The following is a 15888-nucleotide window of genomic DNA, read 5'->3' on the forward strand; positions in this document are numbered from 1 at the left end:
TTTCATACTTAATTATAAAATAAAATGTATTCGTTAGTTTCAATGTGGCAATAATTTCTAATTATATACCACACAATAAACCTTTACATAACAGATCATTCTGTCGTCTAGTACGCGTAGTAAAATTTTCTATACATAAACACAAGGACAGAAAACACAACTGATTCAATAAATTAGTTTATTTGTAAATTTTATTCACAACGGTGCCAACTTCATAATATTTAAAATCACAGATTTGTTGAGGTAAATACTGAACGTTACGTATTTTGAAAACTACTAAGGATACATAGCCAATATCTTCTATAAATAAGGCATTTCAGGTCACTCGTTCGTCAATTAAACGATTTAAGTACCATTATAAGTTGAACCTTCAGCAAGTGACTGAATTAAGCACGCCAACTTGTGCCCGCATGGTGTCCATTAATTTAGCTAAAAGGACACTTTCGTCTAAGCTCATTTTAGGACTTTCAAGTAAATCTGAAAAATCAACATTGGATACAAAAATATATTTTTAACTTTTATGTTTCTAGCAGTTATATCGTATTTGACAAGATTTCATTTCACATTTACATGATTGATTTGAGTCAAAATTTTAAGATAAATCTTAAATGTTTGATAAAGAATTGATATTGCAAGAAATAAAAACTTATATAACATTTCGGATACGCAATAAATTTTTTCACCTTTATTAATACAGTCCCAGCACTCCTGTATCTGGTAGCTTAGACCAGCACTGTTATGGAAGTGAAACCTGTATTTTCCTTTTGGTAGAGTCCATTCTGTAATATTAGCTGCCGATATATGCAAAACGGTTGGACACCAGAAATAATCCATCTGTAAATTTAAAACTGGTAGACAGTTCTATGAATATAGTCTGATTTTGTATAGAGTAGTCATACATTACGCGATATTGTGTCTAATTTTTATGTACATTATTATATTTTTATTATTGTTGTCGTATTGGCTTAGGCTGTAAAGATAATGTGTGTCTGTTTTAAATAAATACATAATCCTATCTGCAGGTCTGTATAAATACACATAGAGAAGGATTATTAATAAGGCATTTGAGGTGTCTTGAACAAGAGAGATTTATTTAATTTACAATGAGCTCATCGCATAGTAAATAATATAAATAAAATTCAAAGAGTTTTCACCGAGGTAAAAAATAGCAATCGAAGCGAACAACTACCGACAATTTTCATTATTATTATCCTTATGTTAATTATCTTCACGGCGCTCATAATTAACCTTGGTAATTAGAATATGTATCGATTAACGTCAAAAGAAATTAGTATTTGTCCTTGTCCGTCTAAATGCTCTTTAAATATAGATACCAGTTTTACAATAATTACAACGAATACTTATGTATATATTACTTAGTTATTTCACTAAATATATAATTTCAAGCATTGTACAATTCAATGCTTTGAGTAAGTTGTCAGTAATTTCGCGTATCAAAAGATAAACGCGCTTTTTTCATAAATCATAAGCATATCTTTCTCGAGGAACAATACGGTTTTAACCAATACCGTATCTGTAAATTATCTATGTGGATTATGCAGCCAAATACATTTCTTAATGTCCTATTTATGAATTGTTACAGGCATTTTGAAATATATTGTTCGAAACAATTGCTATTAAAAATTACGAAAAACCAAGCGCGTCACAACATCACGTAGGTTATTAATTAAACATTTTATATAATACTGCGAGGGTTACCTACTATGAAACTTAATTCGTTAGAATACATACCGCAATACTGCCTTTTGTGCCAGTTATTTCGGCTCTATTCGTCATAGTAGCTCTGGTATGCGCCGCTATAGTCGCAGTCCTGCCGTCGCTGTACTTTAGCACGCAAGAAATCGATTCGTCAACACCGATCTTGCTTAGATGCCCAGTGCAAACAATATCGGTTGGAGGCTCCTTGTAGACGAATTGAAGGAATTGAAGCATATATATTCCTAGGTCAAGTACCGCTCCGCCACCTAAGTCTTTCATTCTGAAATATCGATTAATTTTGGTGTGCGCAAATGCGGTACTAAGTTTTTGTTTATCTTGACTATTTAGTCTGAAGAACGTGAAGAGAACTGTAGAAAACCACGTTAAAAGCATCGAACAATTTTCCAAAGAAAATAATGTTTCCTGCTAATCACATATGACAAGACATTTTACACCATTTGCGTTAATAGATAAGGAGATAAGCTATGGAGACGTTTATGTTTTAAATATTAATTTTAAAATTGTATGCAGTTTTACAAGCGCGAATTCGTCACATAATGTCGATGTAAAAAATAATTATTAGAATGAAGATTAAATATTCGAAGTAGAAGTTTGTTTTTGTATGCAAGCGCAGGGATTTATATACATAAATTAAAAAGATCCCAATGCCTTAATCGGCTCAATAATAAACCCAAAATGGATCAATTGAAACTATTAACCGGTACCCGATTACGCTTTTCGAGATTATTACAACCTTGGTAGTTAATAAGAAAAACTATAAATGTAAGTTATGTTGACATCAATGTCGTATACAAGACATGTTCATGTACGAAGCCTAAATGGTTATGGATGATTAAATTATTCTGGATGAAATATTAACAATGCGTAAATTGATCACAACCAATGATATTTTACAAGGGCGGAAGTATCTTCAAAGGTCTTGAACTCGATCAGGAAACCACCTTGGCTTTATTGATTTCACGCAAAATAATTTATACCTGTTTAAATTGAAACCATAAAAGGAAAATAGTATAAAAATATCTTACAAATTCCGCTCTATGTCTGTAATTTCCACACCGAATTGTATGTTAATATGATATATATCCCCAAGACCGCCAGCCGATATATGTTTATCCAAAGCATCGTACGCAGGAAAGAAACGGGACCACATCCCTTCAAGGAGAAATAGCTTTCTTTCCCGGGCCAAGTCGACGAGAGCCTTAGTCTGTTTATATGTCATTCCTATTGGCTTCTCACACAAAACGTGCTTGCCATTCTCAAGCATTAACTTACTTATCTCATAATGTTGCATATTAAGTACGCTGACGAATACGATTTCTGAAAAAGGAATGTCGCTCAACAAATTTGATGAACGTCTCTTGTGATTCGTAAATTTTACGAAATAAGAAATCAGAAAATTTATAATTATTTCTTGACGTACCTACTGAGGTGTCGTGCGCCATCGCTTCGTAACCTTCGTAAGCAGTCGGAATTTTATGGAGCGTAGCTAATCTATGAACACGATCTAGGTCTTTGCCAGCGATAGCGATTACTTTATGCTGATCAACTGGGAGTGAGGCCATAGCAGTCAGAAAATCGTGGCTGATCATCCCCACACCAGCTACACCCCACCGAAGTTGTCGAGTCATCTGAAAAAAAGATAAGATATTTTTTTTTTAGTTTATATGGTTTTCGACAGGTACGTCAGACTTTTTATACAGACATTAAACAAATAAAATTCTCATAGAAGATAAGTATGTTATTACAGTTTAAAATTTTTATACAAATGCACGGGCAGCTGAGTAGATGCAATTGATATGACTGCAACAAAACGCATACTACCTCCATGATTAGATAGTCAATTTAACCGTTAATAAGCGTAATTGGAGACTCGTTTAAAAACGTATTATATGTAGAATGTCAGCATTAGTAGATATAAAACAAAATGTGTACTCTCGCCTATACATATATTATACATAGCACTTTATTTTACACAATAGCTGTTTAGTAAATAGAATATCTGTATTTGGTTAGTAGTGGATGAAGGTTATGTCGGCAATAAATGGACTACTATCCAAAACAACAAATTTTTTTTTTTTAATTCAAACGAGGCAATCTTAAGATTAGCGCGTTTTAACCAAAACAAACAGAAGCTCTACACTTATTTTATAAAATATGTTAAGTATTCTTGAAAAGGCATCATGCACAAAATTTATAGAAGTTGCAATTTTACTTGATTTTAATAACATGGCATATTCCAATTACTTACGTTAATTGTCTGATAACATGTGATTAACATGCATTGTAGTATTTACTATATTTTTAAGAAACACAAAAAAAGAAATAAAAAAAATATCAAACTTAATTGTTCCTCAATAATAATAATAATTAAGAAATTTTATAACTCATTCCATAAATAGTTTATATATTGATGAGTATCCATTAATCACAATTAATTTAATAATAAAGATCTTTGACTGATAATAAGTATATAAATATGTTTATTAAACTAAAAATCCACTCAAGCAAGTTATCAGGAAGTTCAAATAATCAAAAATACCAAACCTAGGTGTAAGTTTTTTTTTATATTATAAAAAATAGGTATGTATATCACGTAGGTACTTACATTTGTGACTTCCGGCATATTTTATTAAATATAAGTATGTTGTCTGGAACAATGATAAGATATATATTTTGATAACAATAATTTCATAAAAAAGAAAGTAAATAGATTGTTACTCAAATGCAAACAAAACACATGTTTAATCTGATTAAGTTTTTTTTTTATCTTTCTTCCCTATTTTTTTAGGCCTAGTGTATGTACTTACAATTCAATGTATCAAGGACAAGTTAGTTTACGGCTAGGTCAGGTGAAAATTCTATAAAATATCCGACTTATTCCAGTCAAGGCAAGGTGGAAAGATGTAAATTTACAAGCTTCGTCGACACTCAACAGTCGCGCAAAAATAAATAAAAGTATCATGCTTTGTGATTAGTGAAACAAGAATCACGAGTTAATTGATAGTTCGTCGCAAAGACAATGTACAAAGAGCAATGTTGCCAGATTTTGAGTGTTTATACATTTTTATGGCATTTTTCTAATTGGGGAACATCGTTAATTTTGCCTTCCAAAGCACTTTTTTCTCACTCGCACTCATTATGTATGATAGAGTTTATTTTTTATAAACATTTAATATAATTGAAAAATCTGTCTGCCACGAAGTTAGCGGTCATTAACAATTCAATATTAAGTCAACAAACATCCCACAATTGGGGAAATCAAAAGTGATAAGCTAGGCTAGGCAGTAGGCACATCAACAATTGACAAAATCAACAACTCACAATAACTTGATCTCAGACATACAAGTGTATACTGACATAAATTAGTAGTCAGCTATCATTGTCAATACTCATAACTCATAACTCAAAATCAAATCCAAAAAATAAAGCAACAAGTGTTTTATGTGATAACATTTTTTTTGCTTTCCAATTTTGTATAATCGCCGATATCACATTTTAGTTTATAGATTTTTACGAAACTATTAAATCTGTATGATAAACTAAACTTTTAAAGTGATGTTAGTCTTGTGGAGATCGTATACTAAATCAAATACATCAAAAACATTACTATCAGGAAAATGCAACGCAATATTACCGAATAATGAACATCTTTCACGAAATAAAAGCAATAATGATTCTAACAGTCCTGAGTTAATAAATAGCACTATGTTACATGAAATTGGTTATAATGTTACGGAGCTTCCAGTTGTTATCAGGAAATTAAAAGATTTGACTGACTTGAATGGTCCCGAAAAAGAACTACCAAAACGTAACAATGGATCTGTTAATTATGATTTAATACAAGAAGAATTTAAACAATGTGTGGATTTACGTGACGTTTTTTCTCTTATAACAAAGTGTACAAAAATAACTCCTAATATAGCACTTGGCGCTATAGAAAGAATTCACGACTTAGAAAGGAATACCACGGCAATGACATATAATACAAATGAAAATTACTACAGAAATGTTTATTTTGCTAAAGGTGCTATTTTAGATAAGTTATTGAAAGTGATAATCATAACTGAAGACACACAAACAATCTTAAATATTTTGAAAACAAATTCATCATTGATAGTACCACATAAAAATAAGTTTTGTGAAGAATTGTTACTCAGAGTAACTGACAATAAGCTTAATATAGATGAGTTATATGAATTTGCATCCTTTTTGCTCATGAATACTGGTGATCCATATTATATTGATATGATAGATAAGCTATGGGTTGGATTTACTGCAAATGAGGCAAATGTTAATGAATCAAATATTCATAAAATATTTACCATATTACATGGTTTAAAAGTGAGTAAAAAAGCTATGATAACTTTTTTAGAACATAAATTAATAGATTTATGGCCTAAAATTACACCTGTTTGTATGGTAGATATTATGGATGTCATTATAACAGAAAAATATTTTTCCATGCAATCACATGGAGTATTGGCTAAATGGTTTTTTTCTAATATACATGCACTTCATGAAGATGCTTTCTTGGATTTTATTACAAAATTTACTTTATTGAATTATACAGATGATCAAATTGAAGCAGGAGTGGAAAAATATATGAAGTTAAAAGGACATAAGGTAAAATCATATATACTAATAATTGGTATACTTAATTACCTTCTAAAATTTCAACTGCGCAATGAGCAAATACTTAACATATGCAGTGATCATTATCTTAAAAATTTAAACAATATACCTGTGAGTTTTTACAATTCCTTTATTCATCCATTTGGATTCTTATATTTTAAGCCATCTAATCAAAGACTATGGGATATTACAGAAACAATCCTATTAGAATCCTATAAGAAGGTAAATATTCAAGATCTATGTTCAATAATGTTGTCCTATATTTATGTTAAGGAATATCCAACAAGATTGGTTTCAAAAGTCCTTCATTCAGAATACCTTACAAAGATCAGTAGCTCACATTTGTTACAAAAATTATACTTGATTGACACAGCTCTATCAGTTGAATGTAATGAATATGATGGTCCCCGGTTGCCTAAAGACCAGGGGCTGAAACCAGTTTTGCAAGACCAAAGGATATGTAGTTTATTAAATAGGGTAAGAAATTTAATTTTTGGTATCTTTGGAGAAAATAGAGTCTCATTTGCTGTCTTCATACCTAACCTATGCTCCGATGCTAATTTTATTATTGATATAATGATTCATCCAATTGGTTTAGGTAGTGAAACTTTTAATTGGAAACACAAAATAGTAAAAAATGAAAATATAGCTGTACTTGTACATTTGCCAGACCATTATTGTACTAAAAGTGAACAACTTATTGGACCTCAAGAGATGAAGAAAAGACATCTAAATTTGCTTGGTTTTAAAGTAGTTAGCCTTAAGTACACTTTACTTTGTCAGCTGTCTATATCAAACAAACACAAGGAGTTGGAAAAGTATATGTTAGATAGCATTGGTCAGCCTTGTATGTGATACTCAAAAGGAATTGTGACAGATTTTTAGATAAAGCCCAATGGCAAAGGTATTTCTATACTAAGCGACTTAGATAAATTGATATCAAAGTATTCAGCAGTGTCAAAGTGACAGCCATGTTTATAATTTCTGTGATATAATCAGGTATTTTAATAAATGAATATATTTTGTAGGTCTTGTAAATTTTTAAAATAAAATCAAAATAGAAAAGCATGTAGTTGTTATTAATCTCTTTATTTTTTTTTAAATCTTGTAATAGGTTATATGGATGTGGATTGTGGCACTATCTTCCAACAACGTAAATCCCGTTATTGTAGTGAGCAGTTACACTATAACACTTTTAATATATATGTAGTGGAATGCAGATGTGTTACAAATAAGCCTTAATAAAAATTAAAAAAACTCTTAATTTCATACAAACATGACTCTTTAAAAAATCTGGTTCTGTTTTAATTATTTTACAATAAAATAAATATGTTTCCCATAAATTCAAATGCAGGATCCGGATATAACAACTTCAATAAACTGAGTGTGTAACCTTTACTGTGGATACGGGAAGGTGAGCAGTATCAGGAAATTATAATGAAACTAAGAAATTAATTTAATTACTTTATTATATTCATAACATTTTCTTATTGTAGAATGTAATCACTGGCTAATTTGCTAGAGTTATTATTTGAAAAGGTATTTTTAATAATTTCTTAGCTTATACAGTGGAAATAGCTTTCCACACTTTAGACACTAATTATTTTTTTTTAATAGTTTAAAATATTGTATAATAACAGAATCTATATAAAATAAACATAACGCAGTGTCAAAATATGGCATAATTATAAATAATAATGTTCAAACTACAAAAGTAATCCAATTGGCTTTCTTTCTATCGTACATCCTTGGATAGTCACGGCCCGTCTTGATATACGCCTATCAGTGGGTAGGTAAGGGGAAATATTTTTAATCAAGATTGCGTAATGAGACTGTTTACTTAAAAGCTATGAAAGCAAACTATGAATAAATAACATACAATCGAATTAGAATGTTTTACGTTTCAAATACGAGTAGGTACAGCGATTGCAATTTTAATTAGTTATTGATAAAGGTAATAACATAAATAATATAAAGTACGAATTCTATTTTTATAGCCATATGTTGTATCACAGCGGCTCTAGCTTGATCGATCATTTATTTAGTCGGCTCACAGCCTTCAATCTAATTAGGGAATTTTTATTTAACAATACAGGTCACATAATAGATACAATAAACAGATGACTCTAGTAACGATTACCTACTTAAACACGTTTAAATTATGGATTCCTTTAAGCAACACCTTACTTTCATTTCATTACACTAATGGCACAGATAACCGGTTGTGATGGCATTGTGCTTTAATAATTTAGATGTAACCGTGACGTCTTCAGCAATAAAACATACGTATTGATAAAAAAATGTTGGACATAAATCAATATAAAGTATTTTTTGTGATAAATACCGTTAAATTACCACATTGTGTTAATTTCTACACAATATTCACAATCTACGGTATGTCAGGTACATAGCATAGGAGTAATGAAATGCAATGTAAATTTGACATTTGGCACACTTAATAATGGATGCCATAAAGCGAACTTCCATTAACAGCAGAATCCGGTGTTGGTGAATGATCATATAATTATAATCGTCGCAAAAATCTATACAAATAAAATATTTGTGTCGAATTATGCAGTAATAATAAACATTGTAAGCGTACGATCTCATTTGGTTAATATGCATTCTGTGTTATATCTCTTGCTTATTTAAAGAATAGATTTTATTATCATTCCTTCAAAAATATCTCTATTTTTTGCTTTGCGTGATAAAAGTTTGAAGGAAGTAGTCATTAGGAAATTTCATTTATAAGCTCTTCGTTTAAAATAAACTATTGTACATATATTTTTGTCAATTTACAACGTTTTCATAAAATTATTTGAAGTTTTATTTGCGGTAAACATCACTTAGTGATAATTTATTTTACTCGAAGTAAAATAATTATTTGTTTTAGTAATTAAATAGAATAGCATACACCTATTTTAGGTACTTAATTTGATTAAGGTATTTTTTTCATATTTCCATTTTTAAATAATTATATTATTATGTTTTCTTTTATCACTATCTAAAGGCAAAATGCATCATAATGGCTATAGCCGCTTCGTAGACTCTTCGTGAATATTGAAGAACAAAAAGTAAGTTTGCCAAATTAAAATATTTTTTTGTGTTTGTAACGATAATTTATCATCTATATAACTGGAATAAAAAGTTTTGATGAATTCACTGGAACAAGGCTTCTAAAACAGAATTTTCAGGTAAGTAGATCGAAAACGTAATATAACTCGACTTAAAGATGTTTGTTTTGTGATCTCTACAAGAACACTAATAAAGAGGAAGGAATAACTATTTACCTTATTACCATTACTATGAGTATGATTTCTACAAAAAGTGATATCATGCATCATCCTTACATCTAATATTCGCTTGAATCTAATCAACTAGAATCTCCAAATGTCAACCAATATTAGGTACTTAAAATTATCATCTTATTTTCTATGTTTTTTACAACATCAATACTTAGTTTGGCAGTCATCTAACGCTCTTTGCACATAAGAATGATTAACTAAGTAAATGTTATAGTAAATAAATTGACGTTTTTTACTTTAATCCAACTCTTTCTTATTGTTAATTTAACTGTGATGCTACTGGCAGTTGCTTGCCATTGACTTAAAACATTCTGAGGAACACACCTCAGAATACTGAGTACTTGTTTCTTATGAAGATATAATTTTATGCTTATCTTAAAAGCAATAAATGTTTGTACAAGATACTTCTTTTTTTAAGTCACCTCAAATATACTTAAAAAAGTTTTGGAATGTTATAGGTATCCGAAGGTAGAGTTTAATAATCTTATTTTTAGGTATAGTTTATATTACTAATAGAATACCTATAGACAAATACAATTAAGATTATTAGATAATCCAGTTAGCTTAGGCTATTCTATTTCTGCTTAAACTACAAGATATTCTGCCACAATGAATTAATCTTACAAAATGACAAAACGGTATATAAACGATCACAGTAAGAAATCTTCTAACTACGCGAATGTGCGCAAAAAGTTTATGAGTAAAACACTATAGTTACGTGTTGCCATCTAAAGGTAAAGAGACCTGCGTAAATTTTTAAATAAAACTTTGCATTGTATAATGATTTTCTAATTCGTTATGAATCTATCTGCCAATAGCATTAAAACAATATATAGCTTTTCATACGTAAAACGTAGTACTATTTTATTAACTTTATTTCTTAGTCGTAAGACAAGTAAGTAGGTACTGTACGGCTGGCAGATAGTTCTAATAAGCAAAGATTTTTTGTAGGCCAACATTTTTGGCCTAAAATTGATTAAACAATGAAAATGTATTATCATTTAAGTAGTCATTTTAGCTGTTGAAGATAATTATTAGCCAGTTAATGTACCTGTTCCGAAATATTATATGTTAGTTTCTTATTAATGTATATAGTTCATGAATCTTGGAACCAGCCTTAAAATGACTAGATTGAGTAGTCCAATCCTTTTAATGTTTTCATTGGATAAATAAAATGTTATTCTCAGTCCAAAGATTATTTTAAAGTTGAGCAGACGTCTTAAGAACAGAATTAGTATTTACATTAAATACAGAATTCATAAGATTGTAAATTCTAAATCTATAAAATAGCTATTCTTAAAATCGATAGAAAAAATAAAGTCGAAGGATAGTATAACAATCGTAAAATTAAAAACGATATGGCATATCTGTAACAAATGTATCGCTACTCGCTAGACTATAACAAAACCAACTTAGAACTAGATCTAAGTAAGGCTCCTCGTTAGAATAAGTAATTCAATTTAATACAATTTACTTAAATTTTCTACACAGACAGAAAATACACATCATTAAATAAACTTCATAACAAATCCATGTAACAAAACTTACACGTTCAATTGCGGTACATTTTAAAAGAAATCAGAATCAAGAAAATTCTGCAAAATGCTGATTTTACACTTTTTTTTAAAGTTTAATAATTAAGGAATATGATACGTGATTTTGAAGTTATTTCGTGAAGTATCTAAAAACGCACGAAATCTGTAATATTGCCTTTTCGAAATACGGATCAGACGGCAACATATTCACGAGTAAATGGTGATCACCTCCCGACCGCCGCCACGTACCATTAAAACCTTTTCTAATCCCTCAGTTAACACCTCTAGGAACTCCATATCTGTAAATTATAAATAAATAGTATGCACTACATTTTACATACAACCGTTTTTAATTAGGACAGGAGTAGATGTTATGATATGTTACAATCATCAATAGTCTATAATAAATATTAGACAGCTTACATTGCAGGGCTGTTAATAGATTTATTTTGATAAAAGATTCATAGATTGCTATAAAGATATGCGAATGTTTACTTCCCTCTTGACAATACGTATTTTAGGTAACAGGAGTTATGGAGTAAAATTAAATGACTTACAGTTTGATTCCCTTTCAAGTTTGGTGTCACGAGGAGGACCAGGCAGGTTAAGTATGACTAATTGTGCGTCATGGGATCGAGACACGATAACTTCGTTTAATTTAACCGCTGTGTGCATGCGTCGAACTGTACCCTCATCACTGAAAGTTTGAACGAATTGTTACGTTGTATTCATATTCATACGTTTTTGAGGCACCTTTATTAACATGATAGTAATAGTACGCTCCTTAAGAAAAACAATTGGTATCCTGCATTATGGTAGTAATTTATTATTTTTGGTCAAGGTTACGATACCTGTTTTGTGCAAATATGATCTACATACAAAATGAATATTGAAAGTTTTTTATAATAGAAACGTATTAGCAATTAAATAATTAGAAATTGGGCCTAATCCAGAGTAGACCTATCCATACATATCTAGGCACTGACTGCATCGCTGGTGCCATTGTTTATGGCTCAAAATCCGTTATAAGGCATTATAAGGAACAGTTTATGATTAGTGGTAGTAAAAAGTACTTACGGTGTAATACTGGTCAAATTAGGTTTTGGGTTGAGCGCGTCACCATTAGCGTTGCCATCTTTCTTTTCAGCGTCCGGAGGTGGCGAAGGAGCTCCCTCACACTGTGAGTTTTCAGCAGACGAGTCCCACATTGAATCAATTATGTGCAACAAACTACTTCGAAAGTCGTCCTATTGTTGTTCCATTTCAACAATTCATCGGTTTGTTTCGTTGATCGCCGCGGAGTTGCACATAATAGATTCAAGGCGAATGAAACACGGGATGTCATATATTATTTAAATTGCAAATCGATAGCTGTCTACGAACATCAAAACATTCATCCTAGTATGTGAAATGAAATAAAGAAAAGTGAACTATAAAGTGAATGACCAAACATATGACCACCGTGTGTAAATTCGCTAGGACCCGCTATATTATGTTGATGATTAAATTAAAACTGATGAATAAAATAAACTGTGCGGGCTTGCAGTAAAAGTGCTAATGATGTGAATGCAAACATATTCATACAAAATGCAAAGAAGATATTTATAATTACTCTCTGCATTTACAACATTAACAATAGTTTTTTACGAAATAGATAATAGTTTATATTATCTATTTTGAAAAGTTAGTAGTTGGCTTAACGCTGTGAAGCGCATTGTTAAACATTTATTTCAATAAAAATGAAAGCCACATTAACATACGCTGTGGCAAATTAAAATCTGCTTTATACACACAGTATTAAGCATGCTCCATTGATAAATGACATTAAATAAACTTAACAAGTGTGTTGATAATACAATTTGTTGCTTAAGGGACATTACGCTCATTAGATTTTATGCGTATAACATTTTTTATCCATATGCCACCTTTTGTATTATGCACAGTTAATTTTGTATAAAGAATGTTTTGTAAATTGAATTACAAAACCTTATAAAGCTATATCTTTTTATGAAGCGTGTATTTCGGTAGTAATACAACTAATCATTAATCACCTTGTCATCGTGTTCCTTTTCGTCACTGTCAGCTAATGGAGGGGAAGGTGCATCGTTCGGATTCGGTTCGCTGCCTGGATCTGCAAATCGTACTTTGCTTGCTGTCTTAATATCAGCGTGGTGATGGTCAACTATGGCTTGAACCTGTGTAAATATAATCCACGTAATTTCAAATATAAAGAATTTAATTATTATCTAATACAAGCACATCCAATAGGTTTACATAGTGAATTTAACCATGCTACATAATGATAAAAATGTTCAATTGTTTGTTGGAAAGGTTTTTACTATGTTATTTTCAAGATTTAATACATTCGAAGCATATCACTAAAACCTGCAGCTGAATAACTCGCATATTTTTGAGTCTCCAATTAACATGTTTTCTTTATTTTAACATTCATTATATATATAAATACATGAATAACAAAGGTTTATTTTAATAAATATAGATTTATAACGAAGAAAATACAATATATTGTTAAAAAAAGCTTAACATCAAAAGCAGTCTGTGCTTTGCTATAATAAATAAATATAATTTTAAAAATATGAAAATGCTAAATGAATGTGCAACCACTCACAAGAAAGAATAGCAACGTACTTTGATGGTCTAAGTATTAGGTAAAAAGCATATGGAAAATCTTTACACATCGAGTCTTAAGGTACAATCGAATATCGACAAGAAACAGAAACTAAGATGGGTATTAATGATATTTAAAAAGAAGTGGACGTAAGGGTTGGGTATTTTACCAGAGGTAACTTTTCCTCAGCGGTTTGTTCACGATAGTCCACCAAATTTTGCATCTGTGTTAGCAGCGACAGAATAATAAGTTTATTATTATATTATTACAAACACATTCATATTTATATAGCAAGTGTCAAGTGATATGGACAATATTACAGGTTAGCTTAGTGCTAGTGAGGATACAGTTTAAAAAGTAATGCGTAATAATTACCATTCCCATAGTCTCCTTCTTGTTTAGTCTTAGTTCGCGCAGCATCTGGTTTCGTTGTTCCATCATTAAAGTTCGTTCGTATGTGTAGGCGGAAATGTCGCTGTCGGTCTGAAATTTGTTTATAATTTATGAAGTGCACTAAGTTATAATTACAATCACAAATGGATATAAGACATCTTTAGAACTGGCCAGTTAGAAACATTGGTAATGAAAACTTTTTTGAATGACAATTTTAGAATCCTTTGGTAACCAAATGAATGCATAATGCAAATATACATATTGCATTCATTTGTCATTTGTTTTTGTGAATCTAAAGTTCTTGTTACATGTGAAAATGACTTTCGTTGTGGGTTTACTCAACAACAAAGCTATGATAGGCTGCGATTAGCATTTCTTAATAAAGTCCCATCTCGTACCACTATTTACAATTGGTTTAACGAGTTTAAACGTGGACTTAGCAATCTGCAGACTGGTAAGTCAATCGCTGTTTGCCTGTTACATAATATTATATGTATAAAATTCGAGGTATTCGCTTTACGAGCCCTGAAAATGCGGCGAAAGCGTACGAAAATGCCATAGAAGGGATCTGTAGGAAGAATAGGCCCACTGCTATTCTCAGTGGTTCCCTCGAATGCGACGATGCGTAGAGAGTACTTCGAAAAACAATAAAAGTATTGGCATCTTTCTACATTAAGCCGTTTTTGATTTTCTAAACATTTTCAGTGTTACCTAGGTATAAAGCATATTAAATCTCCAAGTTATCCGCTTACCATTTCTACAACTTCGACTTCTGCTTCTAAACGAAGTTGATACAGGAACATTTTAAGGTCTTTTTTCATTTGAATCGAGTTATCTTCCATTTGCGCTACAGTGAAAATACGCATTTTACAGTTTTTCCACGTACGGTGTTGTTTTAGTAAGAAAGGTAACAACATCAACATGCCGCCGTCGTGAACTATCCACCAGATATCGATATTACCAGATATCTGCAAATATATGATACATTGGGTTAATTGATTCGTTAGAGTTTTAATGTAAACGATAATTCAGATTCATGTTACGTTCACCTTTTAATTTTTTTTGAATTTGGAACTTGTAAGTATTATTTTAAAAACTTCTTTAGATTTTTCGCAATTTCACATATTTTTTTATGTACTAACGTTATCGCGAGAATTGAATATTCCCGCTAGGACATTGTCGCATATTATAAAACAAGACCTTCGATATACAGGATATGCTCTAAATCAATCTTTACAATTATAGAGAGTGTTTTGATCAAAACGTTTTAAGTTTTTGCTGAGACTTTAATAAATATATTTTATTTATATAATATTATTATTAATTTTATAATTTTTTTTAAATTTAACTTTACTTCATTTTTTACGGCTGGACGGTAGACTTATCTTAAAGTTAAATTTACCTTTTCAGTTGAATCTGGAAAGAAGTTGATGCCTTTAGGTACAAGCATGGCCATTCTTGCAGCTGTGACGGCCCGGACAGTGTTGAGGAAAACATGCCAAGTGCGATCATCTTCAGACTGTCGCCAGCCGTACGGCCAACCAACAATTACTGTATTGGGCTTCAAGCCTCCTAAACCAGTAGTTTGGACGCTGTAAGAATAGAGATTATTAAAGATTTTAATTATGTCACTACTAAAATATATGGAAAGGAA

General features: G+C 30.8%; 3 protein-coding genes across 9 annotated transcripts in view; 1 reads left to right on the forward strand and 2 right to left on the reverse strand.

Moving 5' to 3' along the window:
• Positions 1 to 161: 161 nt before the first annotated feature.
• Positions 162 to 4737, reverse strand: LOC111003869 (trans-1,2-dihydrobenzene-1,2-diol dehydrogenase). Of its 2 annotated transcripts, XM_022274609.2 has the most exons (7): positions 4548 to 4737; positions 4346 to 4388; positions 3161 to 3368; positions 2766 to 3057; positions 1753 to 1999; positions 684 to 834; positions 162 to 477 (listed from the first exon to the last, which is right to left on the reverse strand). In XM_022274609.2, the coding sequence occupies exons 2-7, from the start codon at positions 4361 to 4363 to the stop codon at positions 371 to 373; spliced, it is 1023 nt and encodes a 340-aa protein (XP_022130301.2). In that variant the 5' UTR covers positions 4364 to 4388; positions 4548 to 4737; the 3' UTR covers positions 162 to 370. The 2 variants fall into 2 exon arrangements, with proteins under 2 accessions (XP_022130301.2, XP_022130302.2); XM_022274610.2 differs by lacking the exon at positions 4346 to 4388.
• A 375-nt stretch (positions 4738 to 5112) lies between these two features.
• LOC111003881 (FAST kinase domain-containing protein 2, mitochondrial-like) lies at positions 5113 to 7452 on the forward strand. The gene has a single exon (XM_022274623.2). The coding sequence runs from the start codon at positions 5296 to 5298 to the stop codon at positions 7225 to 7227; it is 1932 nt and encodes a 643-aa protein (XP_022130315.2). The 5' UTR covers positions 5113 to 5295; the 3' UTR covers positions 7228 to 7452.
• A 371-nt stretch (positions 7453 to 7823) lies between these two features.
• LOC111003883 (solute carrier family 12 member 6) overlaps positions 7824 to 15888 on the reverse strand; it is a 162624-nt gene continuing 154559 nt past the window's right edge. For 5 of the 6 annotated variants that reach the window (XM_022274627.2, XM_022274626.2, XM_022274631.2 and 2 more), the window contains 8 exons: positions 15637 to 15826; positions 14987 to 15202; positions 14217 to 14324; positions 14011 to 14064; positions 13264 to 13407; positions 12290 to 12390; positions 11770 to 11909; positions 7824 to 11511 (listed from right to left, as the gene is read on the reverse strand). In XM_022274627.2, coding sequence (XP_022130319.2) covers positions 11420 to 11511; positions 11770 to 11909; positions 12290 to 12390; positions 13264 to 13407; positions 14011 to 14064; positions 14217 to 14324; positions 14987 to 15202; positions 15637 to 15826 — 1045 coding nt within the window. In that variant the 3' untranslated portion in view covers positions 7824 to 11419. The remainder of the gene's footprint in view (positions 11512 to 11769; positions 11910 to 12289; positions 12391 to 13263; positions 13408 to 14010; positions 14065 to 14216; positions 14325 to 14986; positions 15203 to 15636; positions 15827 to 15888) is intronic. The other variant, XM_045629134.1, reaches the window with a different exon arrangement.

Source organism: Pieris rapae, chromosome 1, assembly GCF_905147795.1.
Source record: "Pieris rapae chromosome 1, ilPieRapa1.1, whole genome shotgun sequence".
In the NCBI taxonomy this organism is placed as follows: domain Eukaryota; kingdom Metazoa; phylum Arthropoda; class Insecta; order Lepidoptera; family Pieridae; genus Pieris; species Pieris rapae.